At 40.1% G+C, this 26,337-nt stretch overlaps 1 protein-coding gene across 1 annotated transcript; it reads left to right on the forward strand.

Moving 5' to 3' along the window:
* The first annotated feature begins 392 nt into the window (after positions 1-392).
* On the forward strand, positions 393-2,957 carry LOC107820627 (uncharacterized). The gene is made up of 4 exons (XM_016646941.2): positions 393-666; positions 1,231-1,489; positions 1,579-1,773; positions 2,193-2,957. The coding sequence occupies exons 1-4, from the start codon at positions 521-523 to the stop codon at positions 2,586-2,588; spliced, it is 996 nt and encodes a 331-aa protein (XP_016502427.1). The 5' UTR covers positions 393-520; the 3' UTR covers positions 2,589-2,957.
* The last annotated feature ends 23,380 nt before the right edge of the window (positions 2,958-26,337 follow it).

A 26,337-nucleotide genomic window follows, 5' to 3' on the forward strand; every position in this document is an offset into this window, starting at 1 on the left:
CTTGGTACGTGCCGAGATTTTTGCCGTGATCTCCAACCGATCCCGAATATTTCGGCCTTCCGTTATTTGGCTCGACAAAGTTCCATCGATCTTGTTCGGTCCTGGAGTCACGAGCTCAACGATTTAATTTCGTGTCTTGGTTCGATATAGCCCGAGCTCGAGCTCGAGCTCTGACCTATCACGTTTCAGCCCCGGCTGGTCATACAATGGACAAACCTGGTTTCGACCGTTTACTCAACACATGAGGAAAAAGAACATTAAAAAGGACCTGTTATAAAAAAAATTCCATGGAAATTGATAAGATACTAGGAACCCTTGTTTAATTATTTTTCCTTTGCTTTATTTATTCAGGTAATTTATATGGGTGAAGTATTTAATTGAAGGTTGTTCAAACAAACACTGGCGGAGTACAAGGATTGCTCCAAATATATCGGAAGACGTACGCGTTTCTGTTACATCAATCGCCTCTCCTACCATTCTATCTAACAATTACGCGAACCTAAGCCAAATCAGGTGATGAATGCAGCTGCAGATTAGCTCGAGTTTTGAAGAACAATCGTCGACGATAATAATAATGGATAAAAAGGAAAAGGCAAAGGAAAGAAAGGAGAAAAGACGCCAAGAGATCTCTCTTCTCCGTACTATTCCCTATTCTGATCATCAAAGGTCTGATTTTTCCAATTACTATATAGTTTTTATTTTTCATTCCTTCTTTCCATTTTGGGCTAGATCCTTCATCCAAAAATGGCAACATTCATTACTTGTCACACACATGAATATAATAATAATCATTTTGCATTTTATTAGGAGAGCTTAATTCACTCTGTTGCCTAGGCCGACCCTTCAATAATCAAAGATTCAAGATAGAGTTTCCAATTAAATACAGTAATAAAGAGGAGGAAAACCATGTGTAAGACCATGCATAATGCAGTGTCTCGCAGCTTTGTTTTAGCTTCTCGAGCAGAGACAAATTTAGGATTTAGAGTTAGTGAGTTCAGAATGCGTGTGATTTTATTATATTACTTACATTTTAAAACTTGTTTTGCATGTGTATGCATAGTTCGAATCAGAAACAATGGTTTCAATTGATTCCATAGAACCCGCCCAAGATTTGTCAAGCATGGTTAAATTTGGTGGCGACTTCTTTTTATCAGCATAACATATCAGAATATTCTCCCTTAGGTTCCTTAATTTGAGAAGAACATTGATCTCATGCTGCATGGTTTTCAGATGGTGGTCATCTGACACAATTGCTGTAGTGACGGGTGCAAATAGAGGAATCGGATTTGAGATTGCTCATCAACTTGCATCACATGGCATAAGTGTAGTTCTTACGTCGCGAGAGACTGCTGTTGGAGAAGAAGCAGTGAAAGTATTGCAAGAAGGAGGTCTAAATGTGTCATTTCATCAATTGGATATTGTGGATCTTGCATCAGTCCAAGCATTTTGTGATTGGATTAAAGAAACATATGGGGGCCTAGATATACTGGTATCAATTAATTTGTATTCTGATTGCCACTTTTTTTGGGGTATTATTTGAAAATTTATCCAATTTCAGCTAATGTGTGGGACTTTTAGATCAACAATGCAGGAGTCAATTTTAATTATGGCAAAGAAAATTCTGTGGAATTTGCTGAAACTGTTATCCAGACCAACTATTTTGGCACCAAAAATATGATTAAAGCTTTGATCCCGTTAATGAGGCCTTCTCCTGCTGGTGCTCGAATTGTTAGTGTGACCTCACGATTGGGAAGACTTAATAGCAAACGAAATGTAAGTTAGACCTCTGTTTATTTCATTCTCGTTCTTGGAATAAGCATCTGTAATAGTTAAGGAGTATAGGAGACCTGCGGGTTTCCCCTTGGCGGAAGTGAATCATCTGTAGCAACCACGACTCGAATTACTGGTCGCCAGAAATCCTCACGTGGTGGATGGATCCCCTATTTTCACAGCCTCAAAACCCTCTTGTTTGACGCAGAAAACTACTAACTCTAGCCCCATTTGTTGTGTGTATTAGTCGGTCTCCTAACACGCATAATGGTGTTTATATAGACTGCACTTAGGGTTAGGGTTAGACAGCCTAATAGACTAGCTAATTAGCTAGCTAGCACCCCTTATGCGTGTACTAGGCCCCAAAAAACTATTTTTTCCAACAACATATGACAATGATCTACTTTGCTTGATGTTACCAGGGAATTTCAAATGTCAGTGTGAGACAGCAATTGGAAGACGTGGACACGCTATCCGAGGAAGTGATCGATAATACTATGAACAAATTTTTGGAACAAGTAAAAGATGGGACTTGGGAATCAGAGGGATGGCCTCATGTATTCACAGATTACTCTTTGTCAAAGCTAGCAGTTAATGCTTACACCAGATTAATGGCAAGGATACTCGAGGAAAGGCCAGAGGGTCATAAAATATATATCAATTGTTATTGTCCAGGTTGGGTGAAAACTGCGATGACTGGTTGGGCTGGGCATGTTTCTCCTGAAGAAGCTGCTGATACTGCAGTCTGGCTTGCTTTGCTCCCTGATCAGTTTGTGAGTGGTAAGTTTTTCGCTGAGAGGCGTGAGATTAACTTTTAAACTCTCAGTGTATACTGATTCCAGAATTAGCAGCAGTTTCGTTTGCTTTTATGAACGAGAATGTGATGGAGTTCAGATTCAAGAGAGAAGATTACTTCACTGAAATTTATGTTATTAATCTGCATTTGCTAACTAAAATGCACACAATTGATTGACTAGAGATGAAGGGGTGACCTGTTTTTTGTATTTTTGTGATATTTTGCCTCATCAAGGTGTGTTGCTATGCTTGTAACTTAGAGTAACAAGTAACAAGTAACAGCCGCAGATATTGATGAAGAGCAATTTATTTGTACTTATAGTTGTCTTGCTGTAGACCTCTGTAATGGATTTAATAAATAGTACTATGCATTATGTTCTTGTCACATTTCACATTTATAGCCTATAGATATGTACTGTTATGGTCCTTTTGGATACAAGTATACTACACATAAAAAGGAATTCTACGAGGGGGAAAAGGAGAAAAGAGAGCAAGTCGAGTATGTATTCAATATTGATGAGCCGTAGTCCGATATAATCTAGGAATTTTTACCAACTATTGCAAAGGTTGATATCATATTTATTTTAAATAAATACTATTTTAAAAAATTATATTCCATAGCTACCTTTTCATTTTTATAGCCAAATATCTATTTATGGTCACCTCTTACCCTTAAGCCATAAAATACGCTTTGTATTATTTTTCTCTTTCATTCTTTCAGATTTTTCTCCACCCTCTCTCTCAACGCCAGTTTTCTCCATGAATACAAACTCATGGATTCTCTCATATGTTCCTCCGTCGATCGTTCTTCCTCCTGGAAAGCTTCTCTGCCACCACCACCATCAGCGGCGAATCTCCGCTCTTTCTTCTCACGCCAAGCCAAAATCACCGTTTCCTCAATTCCAGATACCTAGAAGTTGTAATAGAATGAGGTTTATGGCTGTTTGTTGCAAATTGTATAATAGCTAAATCAGGATCGTTTTGTGTGGAAACCAATCCCTTCAACAATGGCGGAATTGCTTTGGTACAAATCTCTCCTTACACTTTCTCAGCCATCGGAATTGCCATTGCTATTGGCGTTTCAGTGCTTGGTGTTGCTTGATAATTCTTCATTTATCTCGTTTATTGCTCTCAATAGAGTCAGAATTGCGACCCTCTCGATGAGACGGCATTAGGGTTGTTCTTGAACAAAGACGACGGAGTTTGGGGCTAAGCAACTTGAAGATTCTGTTACCTTTTTTTAAAGTTAATTTCAATGTATCTCGCAATATTTCCATGTATTTCATTGTATTCATTGTTTTTTTTTCATTGTATTTCAATGAATCTCGTTGTATTCCATGAATGTATTCATATATTTTTTTAATTAATATAATTTATGTATTCAGATGTATATATGTATTCAAATGTATCTGCAGTATGTATTCATATGTTTTTTTTGCACTATAGATGAATCTCAAATTTTATTGGTTGAAAATTCAACATATTTCGCGTCAAATACAGATTATGGGTGATGTAATTGAGTTAGTTGAGTTATATTAGGAGTCTATATGTTAATTGATTCACTTCCCGTTTAAAAACAACTGAATAGACCATGAATTGCGCTATTTACGTTACTGTATTCACAAATACGTATCGTGAATACAGTCGAATACAATAATTGTCTAGCTGTAATCCCCTATTTCACGCCGAGTTTTGCTACTGTATTCATACAGTAGCTTAGATACATCGAATACACTCTAAAAAATCTGAAAACATAGCTATAAAGGGTAATATGGTAAATGGTAATTATAACTAGCTAATAACCACTAAACAATAGTGGTTTGTGAAAATTTCTCTATAATCTACTTCTCCTTCTGATCATTTTCTCACATCATTTTGAAGAATTAACTTAAATAGCCGCTCATTCAAGCACTTAAATTTAAAATAGCCAGCGAATGTATAGTTTATACATAATATGTGTATAATCATTATATACTAACTAAAAAAAGGTAAACAATGAATTCGACCGACTATTTGTGTAAAGATCCGGATTGAATTGGTCCGAGTAGATCAGACTATCTATAAATTTGTACCATATCTTTAAGGAGCCATTCTACCACATCACTTGATAACATGTAATGCTGACCTCTTACTTGACCCCTCTCTCTCTTTTTTTTTTTTTAAATGACACTGTATAACCGCTGTAAAAATAATAATCGAAAAGGTGTATAAAATTTATATAATTTTTGCATATATATATATTGTGTATATAATATACAAAAATTATATACTTTTTCGATTACCATATATAAATAGTTTTTGGCGCGGGCTTAAAATAATAATACCTTTTTTCTTAACCTGAATATTGACCAATAAGACGATTTTAAATCTTTTTAATTGCTAGTAATACTACCAGAGAAGAGAACAAAAAGAAATCCAAATGACCACAGATCTGAGGATACCTAAAATTAAATGTTCACTCCGATAAGAAAGCAATGAGATCTCTTTGGAAACAACGCCCTTGCATTTGCGTGGTGCCTGATGTTATCAACTCTTATCTAGATGGTATTTTTTAGTCTGGAAGTATGGAATTTGGATGAGCCAACTTCCCATACCTGCATGGTACGAACTTCGAAGCACTTGAATTAGGATATGTCATTGTTTGGTACAATTTGTTCACGAATGGAGGTGGAGCAACAAAGTTCAACTTACCAGAAATTAGATACTGTTATTAAACTGTATTCGGAAATGTATTAAAAATAAAAACGCTAAAGCAGAAATGCAGAAAAACAGAATTATTTCGAGCTCACTGAATTTACAGTATTTTCTTAAGGAACTTAATTTCCTGCTAATACCCGAGGTTATGGATTACTTCCTTCCAGAATAGAACGGATTACCCTCATTGGTGTAGCGGTACTTCAAACCCCAGTGACAACGAACACAAAGAACAGTAGTAAATCACACTTACTGCTTTTTTTTCGCTGTTAAAACAATGCAGAAAGAAGAAGGAGAAATCCGAATTTTCGTAAGGAAAATCTGAGGGAGGGTTCATGTATTTATAGCCAAAAAATGTTGGGTTATATTGAAGAGTTACAACTCTTCATGTAAGGTTGCAACTCAAAATGGATGTTTCATAAAATGGCCATTTCTGCAAATCGTCAAATTCAATTATAACGGAAAAATTAAAATGGAGGAAAATTGAATTACCGTTATAGAAACGGTCTAATTTGAATTAATTAATATTGCATTAATATTAACAAATAAATTTGGTCCAAAAAATTAATCGATCAATCACATCATTTGACCAAATCCAAATCTGAAGCCGAGCGAGCGACAACGACGATGGCGCGAGGCTTGCCTTCTCCTCAACTTTTAAGAGCTAGAAGAAATGCAATTGTATATATACCCATCGAAACTCTTTTTCTCTTCCAATATGGGACAATGTTCCTTTGTCAAAGAGGGAAATCCAAAAAATTTATTTTCTCTCCATTTCCCATTCACTCTATTTTAAGCTCCAAGAAGCTTAAAACCCAACAATCCCCCACATGAATGGGAATGGCTAATCACAGAAATATGAATAAAAAACGGTGTGATTTACAAGCAAGGACTAATCGCATCAAGATAAGTAGGTTTTCCTTTGAACTTTCCATGGTGAACTTATGTCGGATATACTCGATCAATCGGTAGATTTGATACCTTTGAACCGTCGAAATTTGGTGTATACCTAGACAAGCATAAGTCACACAACCAACCCTTAGCTGCCTTTGGTTCTCATTGTTATGTTCGTTTCAGCCATGAACACCGCCTGGTTTCATAAGTGCGTAGAGAACTGGCCTTGCAAAATTCTCGTTGAAGCGACTAACACTTCACACTTACATAGGTGATTCACAAACGTGTCATCTCGTAGATACACTCTTTGATATACCCCGTATCAAATTTAGAAACCATTAAAAAGCCTTACTGCTTTATCCTTGGTACTGAACATTGTCTTATCACGAGAATTGACCAAAAAGTTTTAGTTGACAATGTTGAACCGTCATTAATGACTTTGTTTGATCTCTTTGAACCTAGATCTTGGGATCTCCAGTCTTCTAAGTAGGGTTACCGCCACAATGACTTGTCCTCGGCCATAGTCTCATTCCCTTCGATGATCTTTCAACTACCTTTCTAGTTAGGCCTTTCGTAAGTGGATCCGACACATTGTCGCTTGACCGTACATGGTCAATTGTGATGATCCCCATAGAGAGTAGCTGCCTAAAGGTTTTATGTCTTCGTCGTATATGATGAGATTTACCGTTATACATAACATTCTCAGCCCTTCCAATTGCCGCTTGACTATCGCAGTATATGCATATTGGTGCCAACGGTTTGGGCCAAATGGAATATCTTCCAAGAAATTCCGGAGCCATTCAGCTTCTTCACCGACTTTATCTAAGGCTATAAATTCAACCTCCATTGTAGAGCGGGCAATACATGTTTGTTTGGAAGACTTTCAAGATATCGCTCCTCCACCAATAGTGAATACATATTCACTTGTTGACTTAGAATCAGTTGAACCGGTGATCCAATTTACATCATAGTATCTCTCAATCACTGCACGATAGTGATCATGGTGCAAAGCAAAGTCTTGGGTATGTTTTAAATATTCCAAAACTCGTTTGATCCCTATCCAATGAGATTGATCTGGATTACTGATAAGTAGGAATTTGGACCGCTTATTTGCTATCTTTTACTTACGTTTTAGCTTAAAAATGCTTAAAGGTATTCCCGAAAATTAATGAAATATGTATGCTTGCAGGAACATTGGGAAATGAGCCAAAGAAGTCAAAATCAACTCATAAAAGAGTCAAAAGTGAACAAGAACCAAAACAAGGCAAAAAAGCCAATAGTGTGGACCATACAATTCTAGTGCGGACGTTGTAGAGGAGATTTAGAGAGTTAGTCTTTGGGCCAGCTGAAGGCATGCGGACCACACCGAAATTGTGCGGCAGCAAGATGTCATGTGCGGACACACTCATTATTATGTGATCCACAGAAGTGAAGAATCAGAGAGTTGGGATCAAGTCCAAAGTCAAGGAGTGCGGATCACATCATTTTTGTGCGGGCGCCAATTAGAAGAGCGGCCGCACTCATTTTCATGCGGACCACAGAAGCACCAAAGTGCCAAACCCAAGTTCCAGGAATGGGGACCGCACTATAATTATGCGGCCGCAGAAGCTCATTGTGCGGACCACACACATAATAATGCAGCCGCACAACCTTCACAAGGGCATTTTTGTCAGATATTTCAGCTTGGTATAAATAGAAATTTTTGTCATTTTTAGGTTATGTTTTGTATTGGGTGAGCACCTGAGCCGTTTTCTTTACTGTTTTGAGTAATTTTGTATTAGATTAACTTCTAAACATTAGATTTTCTTTCTCTAATAAATTATTATGCATTTTATCTTAATTTCTTCTTGTATTTCTTTATTTTTCATGAGTATCTAAATTTCTAGCTAGGGTTGTGGCCCAACCTTAGTGTGGGTACTTAATGGATGTTTGATTTAGGGTTTGTTGGGTTAGTGATATTTAGCCTTGTTCATACTTGTATTCAAGAATTAATGGTTACAAACATTGATTCATGCCTATTTGACTTGATATCTACTTGAGAAAGAGAGACTAAGTCAAGAAAAACTTGGCTAACAAGAAATTGGGGTGAACTCAAGAAATTGATAGCCTCAATTAAAGGGTCAAAGTTAAAGATAATAAGACCCGACTTGAGCATATGTCACTTGATTTTTGCAATATCCTTTTGGATTTGAGAAAGTCAAATTGGGCAAAATCACTCAAACTACCGAGATGTATAGAGTGGGTAATTGCGTGTGATTGTTATATTACAACCCCGACTTATCAAACTTGCCCTAGAGTTTACAATCCGTTAGGTAACCACCTAGGTGGAAGTCATGACCATATATCTTTTATCATTTGAAAAATAACCAAAACCAAAAATATTGTCTCCTAGTTTCATATTTGCAATCAATAGCCAAAAGTAGAAGTAAAAACAATAAACAAGAATGTGGAAGTGTAATTTGAGGCGCATAACACAATTGCACTAAATATATACCTAATCCCAATCCTAATTCCCTGAGGATTCGACCGTGACTCGCATTGGGATTTATTATTGCTTCGACCGCCTCACTACCTACATTTGTGGTGTGAGTTTGGGCGACATCAATTTTTGGCGCCGTTGTCGGGGAGTTAAACAAATTTAGCTATATATCTAGGTTTTGTGTGCTTTGTCTTCTTTTCCTTCCAAGTCACTAATTTTGTTTTTGAATTGATTTTAGGTACGAAAATGACCCCTACAACGAGCCCATCGGAAATGTGCCATTGGGGGAGGAAGTGGACGATGATCAAATGGATGAGATCTTCTCAAGCTAATAAACGAGGCCTCCCATATCAAGATAATGTGCTAGCCCCTCCCCCACCTCCACCAAGAGCGGCTGCCCACCGATAATTACTAAACAAGGGTTATGCAAGTGCTATAGTCCTACCCCGCATTAAGGAGGGAAACTTCTAAATCACTAACATGATGCTTACACTACTTGAGCAACGAAGATTCTTCACCGGGGCTTCGAATCAAAATGTCTACAAGCATCTCAAGGGGTTCGTCGATACTTGTTAGGGGAGCAAGCAAACAAATATCTTAGAGGACGCGCTGAGGTTGAGGCTATTTCCCTTTTCTCTACGGGGAAAGACATTGGACTGGTTAGAAAGATTTTCCAATCATTCCATCCACACTTGGGATGAGTTGGAGGAGAAATTCATTTCCAAATTCTTCTCCCCAGGATATGGCGATGCTTCGGGATGATATTCTTGCATTCAAGCAAGAACCCAATGAGCCATTGCACGAGATTTAGGAAAGATATCGTACCATGGTTAAATAGTATCCGAATAATGATATGACTGAGGCCATGATCCAAGAAACCTTCTAAAGGGGGATCAACATAACAAATCAATGTGTGGTAAATCAACACACCGGAGGGAACTTCATGAACACTCCTTATGCCGAAGCTTGTGAAAATCTTGATGAGATGGTGGATACCTCTTCGGCATGGAAAAGTAGAGCCAATGTTCCGCAAGGTGATCCTAATATTATTCACCTGCACAATGAGCTATATGATCGTGGGCAAGCTATTGCTGAGTTGACAACTACCATGAACCAATTGGCCAAAGCTCAGCTTCAACAGGTTCAAGGGCCAAAGCAAGTGCATGCAATGGAAGATGTGAATATGATGGAAAACAAGTGGCGACAACAAGGTCAACAAATGCAAAATCGTCCAAAACAATCCATGCAAGATGATAGTGGTTATGATCAAGGTGATTCGTCAAATAAGCAAGCAAGAAGAAGTTCAATATGTCAACAATTATCAAGGCCAAAGAAATAATGCTCAAGGACAAAATCAACAACAATGGAGGTCGCAAGGGAATCGAGGAAATTGGAACAACCAAGGCAATTGGAGTGGTGGCAACAACAATCAAAGCAATTGGAATCAAGGTAACCAAGGCAATTGGGGATGTAATCATCAAGGAAATTGGGGTAACAACAATCAAAGCAATTGGGGAGGAAATAACCAAGGAGGGTGGAACAACAACAACAACAACCGGGGGTCGGGTTTTCAAAGGCCCCAATGTTCCAACAACCAAGCAATCCAACTCCCTATCCTTCTCAAGGCCCGAAACTTTTTCCAATGAGATGGGTAGAATTGAAAACTTGTTTAAATAGATGATGGAGAAGAATGACGACTCTGATGATCAATTAGCCTCGCATAACACTTCTATTAGGAATTTAGAGGTTCAATTAGGCCAAATCTCACAAGTCATTGAACACTCGTCCTAAGGGGGAACTATCTAACGGTGGTGAAACCGAAGGGCGAGAATAGCACGGGACATGCTATGGACGTGACTACGAGAAGTGTAAAAGGTGGAGATGCAACCACCTCAAATCAAAGAAAAATTGTGGATGATGATGTTGTGGTTCAAGAAGAAGAAATTCCAAGCAATGTGGTTCAAGCTAATGAAGAAGTGAGAATTTATATTGATGAAAGTGTGGAGGGGACTCAAGAAGAAGTGAACCCGTCTAGGGAATACGTGATTGATATACTAGAAACGGTAATGCCGAAGGCTAAGGCACCAATGCATAAGCCTCCTCCTCCATACCCTCAAAGGCTTACAAAGCAAAACAGTGAAAACCAATTCAAAAGGTTTATTGTTATGATGAAGAGTTGTGTCAATTAATGTGCCGTTGGTTGAGGCATTGGAACAAATGTCGGGATATGCAAAATTCATGAAGGATTTGGTAACCAAGAAAAGATCAATGAATTGTGAGATCATCAAAAGATGACTCATCAAGTGACTGCTATTATGCACTTAATGTCTTCAAAATTGGAAGATACATGCGCTTTCACAATCCCTTGCACTATTGGGAACGCCAATTTTTTCAAAGCAATATGTGATCTCAGGGCAAGTATCAAGTTGATGCCCTATTTGGTGTTCAAAACTTTAGGAATTGGGCAACAAAGACCCATATCCATGAGGTTGCAAATGGCGGATCAAACAATGAAGAAGACTTTGGGTATTATTGATAATGTATTGGTTTGAGTTGACAAGTTCATCCTTCCGGCAGACTTTATGATCCTTGATTATAAAGTGGACTATGAGGTGCCTATAATTTTGGGTAGACTTTCCTTGCTACGGGGAAGGCTATTGTTGATGTGAAAGCCGGTGATCTCACTTTCCAGTGGGTGACAAAAATGTTGTCTTCCATGTGTGCAAATCAATGAGGCAACTGAATAGTAATGAAGTTTGTTCATTCGTGGATTTGGTGACAGATGTGATTGTTGATGATGCTAGTGCCACAATGAATGTTGAAGACAAATTGGAAGCCGTTTTGCTCAACCTTGATGATGAGTAGAGTGATGGCTATGTGGAGTGTGTAAATGCATTGCAAGTCATGTGGGCGTACACTTATGAGCCCCGAAAGCTATCTTTGGATCTTGAAAACCGAAAGAATGCACCAAAAAAGCCCTCAATTGAGGAGCCTCCTACCTTGGAGTAAAATTCATTGCCCCCGCATCTCAGATATGAATTCCTTGGCCCTTCTTCTACTTTACCGGTTATCATTTCTTCTTGCTTAACTAACACAGAGGTAGAGTGTCACGACCCAAACTGAAGGGCCATGACTAGCACCCGACCACACTTGCCGAGCACCAACGTACATTTCATCTAACCTTCATTATTATCTTTTAAGGCTGACGAGATCAATATAAATGGTAGACCTAGATCATGGACAACCAGCAATAAAATATGACGGCATGAACATACATAGCAGGGGATGACCAGACAATCAAGAAACTACATATAAGGTATGAGCTACCACACTACTATGAAAGACTATACAACAAAAACTAGCCGACAAGGCATACCAAACTATACATGAGCCGACACCTGTCTATGAGCCTCTAAAAGAACATAAGTGTTGCAACATAGCCGGAACAGGGCCCCGACATACCCATAATGTCTATAACAAAAATTGCATACCAAGACCAAGGCAAGTCCGGAGAAGGGATCTCGCCAATCACCGCTGACTGGACAGTCTACTGTGGTGGGGGAGCTGCACCTGCCTGTCTATCAGGACCTGCAGCACGACATGCAGCGTCCACAAATAAAAGGACATCAGTACGAATAAAGTACTGAGTATGTAAGGCAAGGAACCATAATACGATCAGTAATGTAAGAAAGGATAGAGAATATACAACCTGTAACATCTTAGTACCTCTGAGGGCTACTTACATGAAATGCATGATACATATGTATAAATACATAAACCTTTAAAGCATTCGCCTCTGTGGGCATCATCATCATCATATCGTACCCGGCCATAATAGGCTCGGTAGAATCGTACCCGGCCACGTGGAACTCGATAAAACCCAACTGATCAGTGGTTGCACAATAGGTGCCGTATCCGGCCAACTATAGCATGGCTCGGTAGAGTAAAATAGATACATATATATAATGCATGCTCGACTCATGGAATCACATTCTAAACCTTTCGGAGTGACGTAAGGTCGGTATCCTCTGTACACGTTATTAGGACTAACTCTTCACTATGAACCTTATAAGAATCAGGAAGTACCAACAACATTGATAACATAAGACTAAGAGAAGCAACATTAACATCAATCGTTCCATAAGAGGGAAAACAATGTAAGTACTGCTAGCTTCTAAGAGTAGAGTATCTTGGAAGATCATTCATTACATTATGTGCAATCGGAGTCGTGCAAAAGAAGGAAAGGGATAGCCTCACATACCTTGTATATACTGCCCCAATATCAAGCTATGCAATTGTCAAAACTCCTTAGTCTACAATAAGAGAAACGATACTATCGTTATCATTTAAGCGTCATAACTATTATGTATCGACCACAACCTATTTTACGATGAAACGGACAGCACCTCCCCTATATATATGACCTCACACCATTCAAAACAATCACCAAACAGCCCAAACAACATCAATAATAAACATATTGAGCCTCCCAAAATAGTCCACACACAGCCTAATCACTCCATACATACGACGACCACCGTAGTCGTGTCAAACAACCTGGAAATGTTATGAATAACTATCAGCCCATAACCCTACATATATATGGTGTTTATCCACACCATTCCTCCTCCAAAACTCCACAAGATAGTAGTAAAATACGCAGCCCCAACAACAACGCAAAACAGTCCACAAAACAATAACATTACTTCAAATCCTTTCAATATATATTTCACAAGTTCTAGCTTCAATGGCTTAGCTGCAACTTGGATAATCTTAAATACATATAGAGTAAGAGGTTCCTTACCTTTATACATAAATAACAACTCCAATTTGACCTTAAATTTCCATGAAATATCCCTCCAATGCTGCCACAACAACAAAAAGCGAAACTAGCGATTAATTAGTGTTTTTCGGCACTAGAATCACTTTAGAAGGCTTGAAATCACCTAGGATTGATATTAAGAACATGAGGGAGTATTTACAGAACATAAACCCTTTAAAACAACCTCCCACACGAGCTGGAACGACACAAAAATGAGCAACAACAAGAAGAACAAGAGACTTACTAGCGCCACGGAATTCCCGACACTTGATTTGTGTTGTTTGCCCTTTTTTGGGTCTTGAATCTTGAGAGAACCTTGAGAGGATGTTCCTAGGGTTCTAAGGTCTGAAAATAGTGAAAAGAAATGACTTAAAACGGGTTGGAGTCATCCTATATAGGTCCAAATATCTTAAACCGACTTAGTGGGCCCCATAGAGAGGTGCTTGGCGCAGTCTCGCGAAAACGCGAATATCTCTCTACTCCGAGATCGTATCGATGAACGGTTTAATACGTTGGAAACTAGACTCCTAGATATTTAATTTTGTTGGTAGATCACCCCGTAATTCCTTGTAAATTATGAGAAAAGATTAGAAACATTTGACCCAATGTTTAAGTAAAATTATGAACCTAAGTTGCGACAACTTTTGTCGACTTTTGTTTCATAACTCGTTTGACTTCAAGACTTATGATACGGATATTATATGATTAAAATACCTTAATAAATGACCTTCTTGAGTGTATTAAGCACCGCTAGATTACCTGAAAATACGAGTTACAACATCCTTGATTCGTTTAACTTCTAATACTGGTTAATCACCCTTATACACTCTTGTATCACTTAAGACCAATAGGATTGACTTCTTATCATCTAAAAGATAATTCCTTCTTGGATTTATGTTAACTAATATATGGCATGAACTAACACATGTGGATATGGGTTGTAACACCCTCCCCCCCTTAGGAACATTCGTCCTCGAATGTAAGGGTTTATGGGGAGTTTAAATCATCGTGGATTCCAATGGAAATTTCCGATCAATTTTCCCCTATAAAATGGTCACTAGCAAAACTTGCATGTAATTAAGCCCAACATATGGCTTCACAAGGCTACACAAAGCATTATGCGTATTTACATTATCTACATATCACCATTTTGTATTAAGGAGGAGTATTCTCAAATTATTGCTTACCTCATAGAGCCGTTTCACCTTCCAATGTATCCTGTCTTCCACCAGCATCCTTGTTATCTTCATTCTGGAATAAGTAAGGGTATTTAGACTTCATCTCCTCTTCTGCTTCCCATGTCATTTCTTCCATATTTTTGTTCCTCCATAATACTTTGACGGAAGCTACATCTTTTGTTCTCAGCTTGCGGACTTGTCGATCTAATATCGCTACTGGCACTTCTTCATATGATAGGTCCTCTGTAACTTGTACATCTTTGATAGGGACGACTCGAGAAGGGTCTCCAATACATTTTCTCAACATAGATACATGGAATACCGGGTGGACAAATTCCAATTCGGATGGCAATTCTAACTCATAAGCAACCTGTCCAATCCGTCGAAGAATTTTATACGGCCCGATATACCTTGGACTCAGCTTACCTTTCTTCCCAAAACGCATAATACCCTTCATTGGTGAGATCCTCAGGAAAACCCAATCACCAACCTCAAACTCTAGATCACGACGTCGGACATCAGAATAAGATTTTTGCCTGCTTTGTGCCGTCCTCAATCGCTCCTGTATCAATTTCACCTTCTCAATAGCTTGGTGAATCAAATCTGGCCCATATAATTCTGTTTCACCGACTTCGAACCATCCAACTGGTGATCTACATCTCCTCCCGTATAGTGCCTTGTATGGGGCCATTTTAATACTGGAATGGTAGCTATTGTTATAGGCGAATTCTATGAGTGGAAGATCATCATCCCAATTCCCCTTAAAATCTAGAACACATGCTCGTAACATATCTTCCAGTGTCTGAATGGTACGTTTAGCCTGTCCGTCAGTCTGTGGATGAAATACAGTGCTGAGATTTACTTGTGTGCCTAAACCCTTCTGGAAAGACCTCCAAAAGTTAGCCGTAAATTGAGCTCCTCGATCTGATATAATAGATATGGGCACACCATGAAGCCTAACAATCTCCTTGATATACAACTTTGCATAATCTTCAGCCGTGTAAGTTGTCTTCACTGGCAGAAAATGGGCACATTTTGTAAGTCGATCAATTATCACCCAAATGGAGTCAAACTTATGATAAGAGCGAGGTAATCCAATAATGAAGTCCATATTAATCACCTCCCACTTCCAGGTTGGAATCTCTATATTTTGAAGCAATCCACCGGGTTTCTGATGTTCTATCTTTACTTGTTGACAATTGGGACACTGGGCTACAAATTCTGCAATAGACTTCTTCATATTATCCCACCAATATTGCTCCTTGACATCATGATACATCTTTGTCGAGCCGGGATGGATGGAATATCGGGATTGATGAATCTCATTCATAATCTTCTCTCGCAACCCTGCCACATTAGGCACACACAATCGGCTCTGGTATCTCAGTGCCCCATCTTTTCCGATCCCAAAAGCCATACTTTTACACTGTTGAATGCTTTCTCTTAATCGTACTAAGATAGGATCTTCATATTGTCGTGCTTTTACCTCTGCTACCAAAGATGATTCTGATGTATTCTGTACAGTAACACCTCCATCATCAGAGTCTAACAATCTGATTCTCATATTGGCTAGCTGATGAAGCTCTTTAATCAACCCCCATCTACCTGCCTCAATATGTACTAAGCTTCCCATTGATTTACGGCTGAGAGCATCTGCCACAACATTGGCTTTACCGGGATGATACAATATCTCGACGTCGTAGTCTTTCAATAATTCAAGCCACCTACGCTGCCTCAAATTCAACTCTTTCTGCTTGAAGATGTATTGTAAACTCTTGTGATCTGTGTAGATGTCAACATGGACGCCGTATAAGTAGTTCCGCCATATCTTCAAAGCATATATTACTGCAGCCAATTCCAAATCATGGGTTGGATAATTCTTTTCATGCTTCTTCAATTGTCTTGATGCATAAGCAATCACATTCCCACGCTGCATCAATACGCACCCCAAACCTATACCTGAGGCATCACAATATACCACATAACCTTCTGTTCCTTCAGGAAGAGTGAGCACTGGTGCAGATGTCAATCGATTCTTCAGCTCCTGAAAACTACGTTCACAAGTGTCAGACCACTGGAATTTGGTAGCTTTTGTGTTAACTTAGTCAATGGTGATGATATAGAGGAAAATCCTTCTACAAACCGCCTATAATATCCTGCTAGCCCTAGGAAGCTGCAGACTTCTGATGGTGTTGTAGGTCTCGGCCAATTCTTTACTGCATCGATCTTCTGAGTGTCAACACTAATACCCTCATCAGATATCACATGGCCAAGGAATGCTACTGAGTTCAGCCAGAATTCACATTTGGAGAGCTTAGCATATAACTTACGATCCTGAAGCGTCTGTAATACTATCCGCAAGTGGCCCGCATGTTCCGCCTCCGAACGAGAATACACTAGAATGTCATCAATGAATACAATCATGAACACATCAAGATAGGGCCTGAATATAGTATTCATAAGATCCATAAAAGCTGCTGGGGAATTTGTTAGCCCGAACGACATCACCAAGAACTTAAATTGCCCATATCTTGTCCGGAAGGTCGTCTTTGGAATATCTTTCTCCCTAACCCTCACCTGATGATACCCTGAACGTAAATCAATCTTAGAGAAATACTTGGCACCCTGGAGTTGGTCAAATAGGTCATCAATTCTTGGAAGTGGATACTTGTTCTTTATAGTAGACTTATTCAACTTTCGATAGTCGATACATATCCGTAACGACCCATCTTTCTTCCGCACGAATAGGACTGGTGCACCCCAAGGTGAAGTGCTAGGCCTAATAAAGCCCTTATCCAGCAAGTCCTTCAACTGCACCTTCAACTCTCGCAACTCTACCGAGGCCATTCTGTATGGAGGAATAGAGATCGGTTGAGTGTCAGGCAACACATCAATGCTAAACTCAATCTCCCTTTCAGGAGGAAGGCCCAGGAGTTCATCTGGGAATTCGTTAACCACAGGGATTGATAGTAAAGTAGGCGGTTTCGCCTCCGCATCCCTAACGCGAACGAGATGATAAATGTAACCTTTTGAGATCATTTTCCTTGCCTTAAGATAGGAAATAAACCTACCTTTCGGTGTAGCAATGTTCCCTTTCCATTCAATGACGGGTTTAACCGAAAATTGGAACCTAACCATCTTCGTACGACAGTCAACATTTGCATAGCATGAGGCCAACCAGTCCATTCCCATTATCACATCAAAATCAACCATTTCTAACTCAAATAAATTTGCCGAGGTTTGACGACTACAAATCATCACAGTGCAACCTCTATATACCCTTCTAGCAATCACAGAATCTCCTATCGGAGTAGATACCGCGAGGGGTTTACTTATCAATTCAGGTTCAATGCCAAACTTATTAGCCACAAAGGGTGTAACATATGATAATGTAGATCCCGGATCAATCAGCGCATATACATCATAAGAAAACACAGATATAATACCTGTAACAACATCTGGAGACGACTCGAGATCCTGTCGACCTACTAGAGCATAGGTTCGATTTTGAGCACCACTCGAACTCGGCACTGCACCTCTACCCCTACCACGACCTGTCGACTGCTGAAAACCCCATGCTGGAGGTCGAACTGATGAGGAAGAACCAGACACAGATCAAGTCGGCTGAGCCATACCATCACCTCCTCTATTAGGACAATCCCGCATCATATGGCCAGGCTGCCCGCACGAATAGCATGCATCAGAACCTCGACGACACAGTCCAAAGTGGGCCTTGCCGCACTGATCACAATGTGGTGTTGGGGGTCTCATCTGACTAGTATCCCTATGATGTTGCGAAGCCAGATGCCCGCGAACTCTGACCTGGACCAGAATAGGATCGATCATATCGAGGCCTCTGAAACTGTGGAGGAGCACTAGCTACAGGTGGCGCCGAACTCCTCGAAAACTGTGGCCTGATGTGGCCTCTGAAGTCATCAGAATACCCTGCAAATCTCGCCCTCTTATGCTGGCCTCTATCCTGCTCCCTAACTGCCCTCTGCTGGCGCTTACGATCCTCTAGGGTCTGGGCATAAGCTTGAATACGGGAAATATCCATGCCCTCCACCAAGGAGGCTGTCGTACACTCATTTATTAGATGTGGTCCCAACCCATTCACGAACATATGCACCCTATCACTCATCTCGGCCACCATATGGGGAGCATACCTTGCCAAAGAATCAAACTGCATACTGTACTCTCGCACACTCATATTACCTTGTCTAAGGTTCAAGAACTTATCAGCTCTAGCTCGTCGTATCTCAACTGGCAAGTAGTGACGAAGAAAGGCCTCAGAAAATTCCTTCCACACAGCTGGAGGAGGGTTCGGACCCCTGGATCTCTCCCAACTATCATACCAGAGAACCGCTAAATCCCATAGCCGATAAGAAGCCAACTCTACTGCCTCTGTATCACTAACATGCATAACCCGAAGTGTACGATGAACCTGGTCAATAAAAGTCTGTGGGTCCTCCTTGGGGTCTGATCCGGTAAACACTGGAGGGTCTAAATTAATAAAATCACGAACTCTTGTACTAACTGGTTTCTCAGCAGCACCTGTATTCTGCCTCTGAGCCTGAGCAGCTACCAAGCTAGTCAATAACTGCAAAGCACTCTGCATATCCTGGTCTGGAGTGCCAGACGGAGGAACTGGAGGCGCTGGGTGCCTTCTAATATCCTCTGGAGGAGATAGAGTAGATGAGGTATGAGAGGGCATCTCACTTTGAGCCTCACTTTGTCCTGCTCTGACTTGGGGCACCTGACTGGTACCCTCTCCCGCTGCTGTATCAAGCCGTCTACTAATCGTTTGCTTCCTAGTCGAAGGCATCACTGAAAAAAAACAAGGTGAATATTAGAGACAAACACTTACGACTCAACTCTACGCACGATCTAGATTCAGAAAGAAGGTAACAACCCTAGATGTCATGTAGCCTCCTGATTATAAATGTGGCGCGCTACACATCCATAATCAAGACTCTACTAGACACGGCTCATAGACAACCCCTAGGACAAACTTGCTCTGATACCAAGTTTGTCACGACCCAAACTGAAGGGCCATGACTAGCACCCGACCACACTTGCCGACCACCAATGTACATTTCATCTAACCTTCATTATTATCTTTTAAGGCTGACGAGATCAATATAAATGGTAGACCTAGATCATGGACAACCAGCAATAAAATATGACGGCATGAACATACATAGCAGGGGATGACCATACAATCAAGAAACTACATATAAGGTATGAGCTACCACGCTACTATGAAAGACTATACAACAAAAACTAGCCGACAAGGCATACCAAACTATACATGAGCCGACACCTGTCTATGAGCCTCTAAAAGAACATAAGTGTTGCAACATAGCCGGAACAGGGCCCCGACATACCCATAATGTCTATAACAAAAATTGCATACCAAGACCAAGGCAAGTCCGGAGAAGGGATCTCGCCAATCACCGCTGACTGGACAGTCTACAGTGGTGGGGGAGCTGCACCTGCCTGTCTATCAGGACCTGCAGCACGACATGCAGCGTCCACAAATAAAAGGACGTCAGTACGAATAAAGTACTGAGTATGTAAGGCAAGGAACCATAAATACGATCAGTAATGTAAGCAAGGATAGAGAATATACAACCTGTAACATCTTAGTACCTCTGAGGGCTACTTACATGAAATGCATGATACATATGTATAAATACATAAACCTTTAAAGCATTCGCCTCTGTGGGCATCATCATCATCATATCGTACCCGGCCATAATAGGCTCGGTAGAATCGTACCCGGCCACGTGGAGCTCGGTAAAACCCAACTGATCAGTGGTTGCACAATAGGTGCCGTACCCGGCCAACTATAGCGTGGCTCGGTAGAGTAAAATAGATACATATATATAATGCATGCTCGACTCATGGAATCACATTCTAAACCTTTCGGAGTGACGTAAGGTCGGTATCCTCTGTACACGTTATTAGGACTAACTCTTCACTATGAACCTTATAAGAATCAGGAAGTACCAACAACATTGATAACATAAGACTAAGAGAAGCAACATTAACATCAATCGTTCCATAAGAGGGAAAACAATGTAAGTACTGCTAGCTTCTAAGAGTAGAGTATCTTGGAAGATCGTTCATTACATTATGTGCAATTGGAGTCGTGCAAAAGAAGGAAAGGGATAGCCTCACATACCTTGTATATACTGCCCCAATCTCAAGCTATGCAATTGTCAAAACTCCTTAGTCTACAATAAGAGAAACGATACTATCGTTATCATTTAAGCGTCATAACTATTATGTATCGACCACAACCTATTTTACAATGAAACGGACAGCACCTACCCTATATATATGACCTCACACCATTCAAAACAATCACCAAACAGCCCAAACAACATCAATAATAAACATATTGAGCCTCCCAAAATAGTCCACACACAGCCTAATCACTCCATACATACGACGACCACCGTAGTCGTGTCAAACAACCTGGAAATGTTACGAATAACTATCAGCCCATAACCCTACATATATATGGTGTTTCTCCACACCCTTCCTCCTCCAAAACTCCACAAGATAGTAGTAAAATACGCAGCCCTACAACAACGCAAAATAATCCACAAAACAATAACATTACTTCCAAGCCTTTCAATATATATTTCACAAGTTCTAGCTTCAATGGCTTAGCTGCAACTTGGATAATCTTAAATACATATAGAGTAATAGGTTCCTTACCTTTATACAGAAATAACAAATCCAATTTGACCTTAAATTTCCATGAAATATCCCTCCAATGCTGCCACAACAACAAAAAAGCGAAACTAGCGATCAATTAGTGTTTTTCGGCACTAGAATCACTTTAGAAGGCTTGAAATAACCTAGGATTGATATTAAGAACATGAGGGAGTATTTACAGAACATAAACCCTTTAAAACAACCTCCCACACGAGCTGGAACGACACAAAAATGAGCAACAACAAGAAGAACAAGAGACTTACTAGCGCCACGGAATTCCCGACACTTGATTTGTGTTGTTTGCCCTTTTTTGGGTCTTGAATCTTGAGAGAACCTTGAGAGGATGTTCCTAGGGTTCTAAGGTCTGAAAATAGTGAAAATAAATGACTTAAAACGGGTTGGAGTCATCCTATATAGGTCCAAATATCTTAAACCGACTTAGTGGGCCCCATAGAGAGGTGCTTGGCGCAGTCTCGCGAAAACGCGAATATCTCTCTACTCCGAGATCGTATCGATGAACGGTTTAATGCGTTGGAAACTAGACTCCTAGATATTTAATTTGGTTGGTAGATCACCCTGTAATTCCTTGTAAATTATGAGAAAAGATTAGAAACATTTGACCCAATGTTTAAGTAAAATTATGAACCTAAGTTGCGACAACTTTTGTCGACTTTTGTTTCATAACTCGTTTGACTTCAAGACTTATGATATGGATATTATATGATTAAAATACCTTAATAAATGACCTCTTGAGTGTATTAAGCACCGCTAGATTACCTGAAAATACGAGTTACAACATCCTTGATTCGTTTAACTTCTAATACTGGTTAATCACCCTTATACACTCTTGTATCACTTAAGACCAATAGGATTGACTTCTTATCATCTAAAAGATAATTCCTTCTTGGATTTATGTTAACTAATATATGACATGAACTAACACATGTGGATATGGGTTGTAACATAGAGTCCACATTGGAGGTGCTACAAAGGAGGAAAAGTGCAATCGGATGGACTTTTGCGGATATTCGTGGCATAAGCCCTGCCTTTTGCATGCACAAAATTATTTTAGAGGAGGGTGCCAAACCATCCATTGAACATCAAAGGAGACTAAATAAAGCAATACAAGAGGTGGTGAAGATGGAGATAATCAAGTGGTTAGATGACGGGGTTGTGTACCCCATTTTCGATAGCTTGTAGACCTCTCTGGTGTAATGTGTCCCAAAGAAAGGGGGAATGGCTATGGTAACAAATGACAAGAATGAATTGATCCCAACAAGAACTATCACCGAGTGGAGAGTGTGGATGGACTATAGGAAGCTCAACAAAGTCACTCGGAAAGATCATTTCCCGCTTTCATTTCTTGATCAAATGCTAGATAGGTTGGTCAGACGTGTTTTTTATTATTTTCTTGATGGATACTCCTGCTATAATCAAATCCTTATCGCTCCTGAGGACCAAGAGAAGACCACTTTCACTTGTCCCTATGGTACTTTTGCATTCTCGCGGATGCCTTTTGGGTTGTGTAAGGCAACAGAGACTTTTCAACGATGTATGGTGGCTATTTTCACCGACATGGTGGAGGATATTCTTGAGGTATTTATGGATGATTTTTATATGGTTGGGAATTCGTTTGAAGATTGTTTGAAAAATTTGGATAGGGTATTGTCTAGATGTAAATAGACAAATTTGGTGTTGAATTGGGAGAGGTGTCACTTCATGGTCGAGGAAGGCATTGTATTTGGCCATAAAATTTCAAAGCATGGTATTGAGGTCGACAAGGTCAAGATTGAGGTGATCTCCAAACTCCCTCCCCCTACATCCGTGAAGGGAGTGAGGAGATTCTTGGGTCATGCGGGTTTCTATCGCCAATTCATCAAGGACCTTTCCAAGGTGGTGAACCCATTATGCAAACTTTTGGAGAAGGATGCCAAGTTCCATTTCAATGAAGATTGTATGAATGCATTCGAGTTGCTTAAGTTCAAGTTGACTACTACTACTATTATCACCGCATCAGATTGGAGCTTGCCTTTTGAGCTCATGTGTGATGCCAATGATATTGCGGTTGGAGCGGTGTTAGGGCAAAGAATCAATAAAATAAATCATCCACACTACTATGCTAGCAAGACCATGAATGATGCCCAAGTCAACTACACAGTGACCGAAAATAAGCTAGTTGCTATTGTTTTTACTATGGAGAAGTTTCGGCCATATTTGATGGATACTAAAGTGATTGTTCACATCGACCATGCGACACTTCTATATTTGATGAGCAAGAAAGATTCTAAGGCAAGGTTGACGAGTGGGTTCTACTGCTGCAAGAGTTTGATCTAGAGATTCAAGACCGCAAAGGTAGTGAAAATCAAGTGGCGGACCACTTGTCCCAATTGGAAGAGGAGGGGAGGCCACATGACGGTCTTGAGATCAATGATTCATTCCCCGATAAGCAACTCCTAGCCGTTTCAATGACCTGGATGCCATGGTTTGTCGATTTAGCCAATTATCTTATGAGCGGAATTGTATCGAATGAGTTCTCTTCAAACCAAAGAAAGAAGCTCAAACGGGATTGTTTGGATTATTATTGGGATGAGCCGTATCTTTTCTGAATATGTACCGATGGTGTGATCCGGTGATGTATGCCAGAAGAAGAACAAATAGGATTTTTTGAGGCTTGCCACTCTTTAACGTATGGTGGTCACCGTGGTGGAGCTAGAGCTGCTACAAAAGTTTTGAGTTGTGGATTCTATTTGCCTACTCTCTACAATAATGCTAGTGAGTTTGTCAAGCATTGTGATGACTGCCAAAGGGCCGGTAGGATTTCTAAGAAGAATGAGATGCCCCTCACCACCATCTTAGATATTGATATCTTTTATGTTTGTGGTATTGATTTCTTGGGACCGTTCATGAGCTCTTGTGGGAACACTTACATTTTGGTAGTTGTGGACTATATGTCAAAATGGGTTGAAGTTGTGGCTTTACCCAACAACGAAGCTAGAAGTGTGGTGGCATTCTTGAAAAAGAACATCTTCACAAGGTTTGGTACTCCTAGGGCCATTATTAGTGATGAGGGATTCATATTTTTGCAACCGGGATTTTGATACCTTACTCACAAAGTATGGTATCACTCATAAAGTCTCAACCCCCTACCATCCTCAAGCAAGCGGACAGGTTGAATTCTTCAACCGGGAGATCAAGAGTATTTTGTCAAAGACTATGAATGCCAACCGGGCGGATTGGTCATGAAAACTTGATGATGCTCTTTGGGCTTATAGGACAGCCTACAAGATGCTGATTGGGATATCTCCATATCGATTGGTGTTTGGGAAGGCGTGTCATCTTCCGGTAGATTTTGAGCATAAGGCCATGTGGGCTTTGAAGAAGTTGAACCTTGAGTGGGATGTCGCTGCAAACTTAAGAGAGGCACATTTGAATGAGCTTGATGAATTACGATATCATGCCTACACAAGTTCGTCCCTTTACAAGGAGAATATGAAGTACCTCCACGACAAGTACATCCATAATAAGGAGTTTAAAGAAGATGATCTTGTTCTTTTGTTCAATTCCTGGTTACGGATGTTTTCCGGCAAGTTGAAGTCAAAATGGAGTGGCTCCTTTGAAGTGGTGAATGTAAACCCCTTTGGTGCTCTAGATTTGAAAAACAAGAATGATGAGGTTTTTAGAGTCAATAGGAACTGGGTTAAACGTTATCTTGTCAAGGTTGATGGTGGCCACATTGTGGCGATTCTTCATTTCAAGTGATTGGTAATCTGCGTTATGCAGCAATGTTAAATCATGAGCTTCTTGGGAGGCAACCCATGTGTCTTTTTCATTTTCTTGTTTTTCTTCTTTAGATTAGATAGACTTTGTTTTATGATCACTAGTTTGGAAGTGTATGCATGAATGGGTGTGCATTGTAGGGATTGTGCAAGAAAATTTGGCTAAGTGTCACAACAGTGCAGATCACACAAAAATTATGCGGACGGCACAACCACTCTACAGCCGCAAATTCTATGTGCGGTCGCACAACTGGAAGATCAAAAATGCATAGTCTCTGAAGTTTGGCCTGTCAAAAGTTCTTAACAAATTGCGGCCGCACACTTTTGTGCGGTCCGCACTAATTCTGTAGCGACACTCATTTTTGTGCGGTCCGCAAAAATTCTTCACAAGGGTAGGTAAGGAGTGCGATCGCACTCAAAATTATACGGCCGCACTTAGGTAAGGCTGGGCCTGACGGGTAAGAGTATAAATAGAGCCCTTCATAACTTTTTACACTTTTCGACCTCTGAACTCCAAACGCCCTAATCAACTATAGTGCATTCCATTAGCTCTAAATCTTCTCTCATTTCATCAAGTTAGATTCTCACCTGCATCTTCATTACTGGTATGTTAATTTCATCTTTAGATTCTTCATCTTAGGTTTTGTTGTGTTCGTTGATCTAGGGTTATTTCCATGCCTAAAAATTATAATGTTTAGTTGCTTTTGCTTAGAATCATGTGGGTAGCATCTTAAATGTTAATTGGAGCATGGGTAAGTAGCTAAATATGCTTAATTGCTAGAGCCATGTCTAATTCTTGAAAAACCTTGTATGAATTGTAAGGCAATGCCCATGATATTCAAATTATGTGGACGCACACACTTTTGTACGGTCCGCACTAGTGGCTATACGGTCGCACACATTTTTGTGAGGTCCGCAGCTCTCTGAGTTCGGGCAAATATGTTCATTAATTGTGCGGCCGCACTCAAAATTGTGCGGTCCGCAGTGAACTTGTGCGGTCGCACTCATTTTTGTACTATCCACTGATGAAACATCAGAGACCCCAGTAGTCTGAACCTGGGGCTGTGCAACCGCATTCAAAATTGTGCGGTCCGCATTTTTAGTTGTGTGGCCGCACTCAGTTTTGTGCGGCCGAGTGCGGCCGTACTAACTTTTGTGTTGTCCGAACTGCCCCTTCTGAGACTGCTTTACTGCAATTTT

The sequence above is a fragment of the Nicotiana tabacum genome, chromosome 6, assembly GCF_000715075.1.
Source record: "Nicotiana tabacum cultivar K326 chromosome 6, ASM71507v2, whole genome shotgun sequence".
NCBI classification, from domain to species: Eukaryota; Viridiplantae; Streptophyta; class Magnoliopsida; order Solanales; family Solanaceae; genus Nicotiana; species Nicotiana tabacum.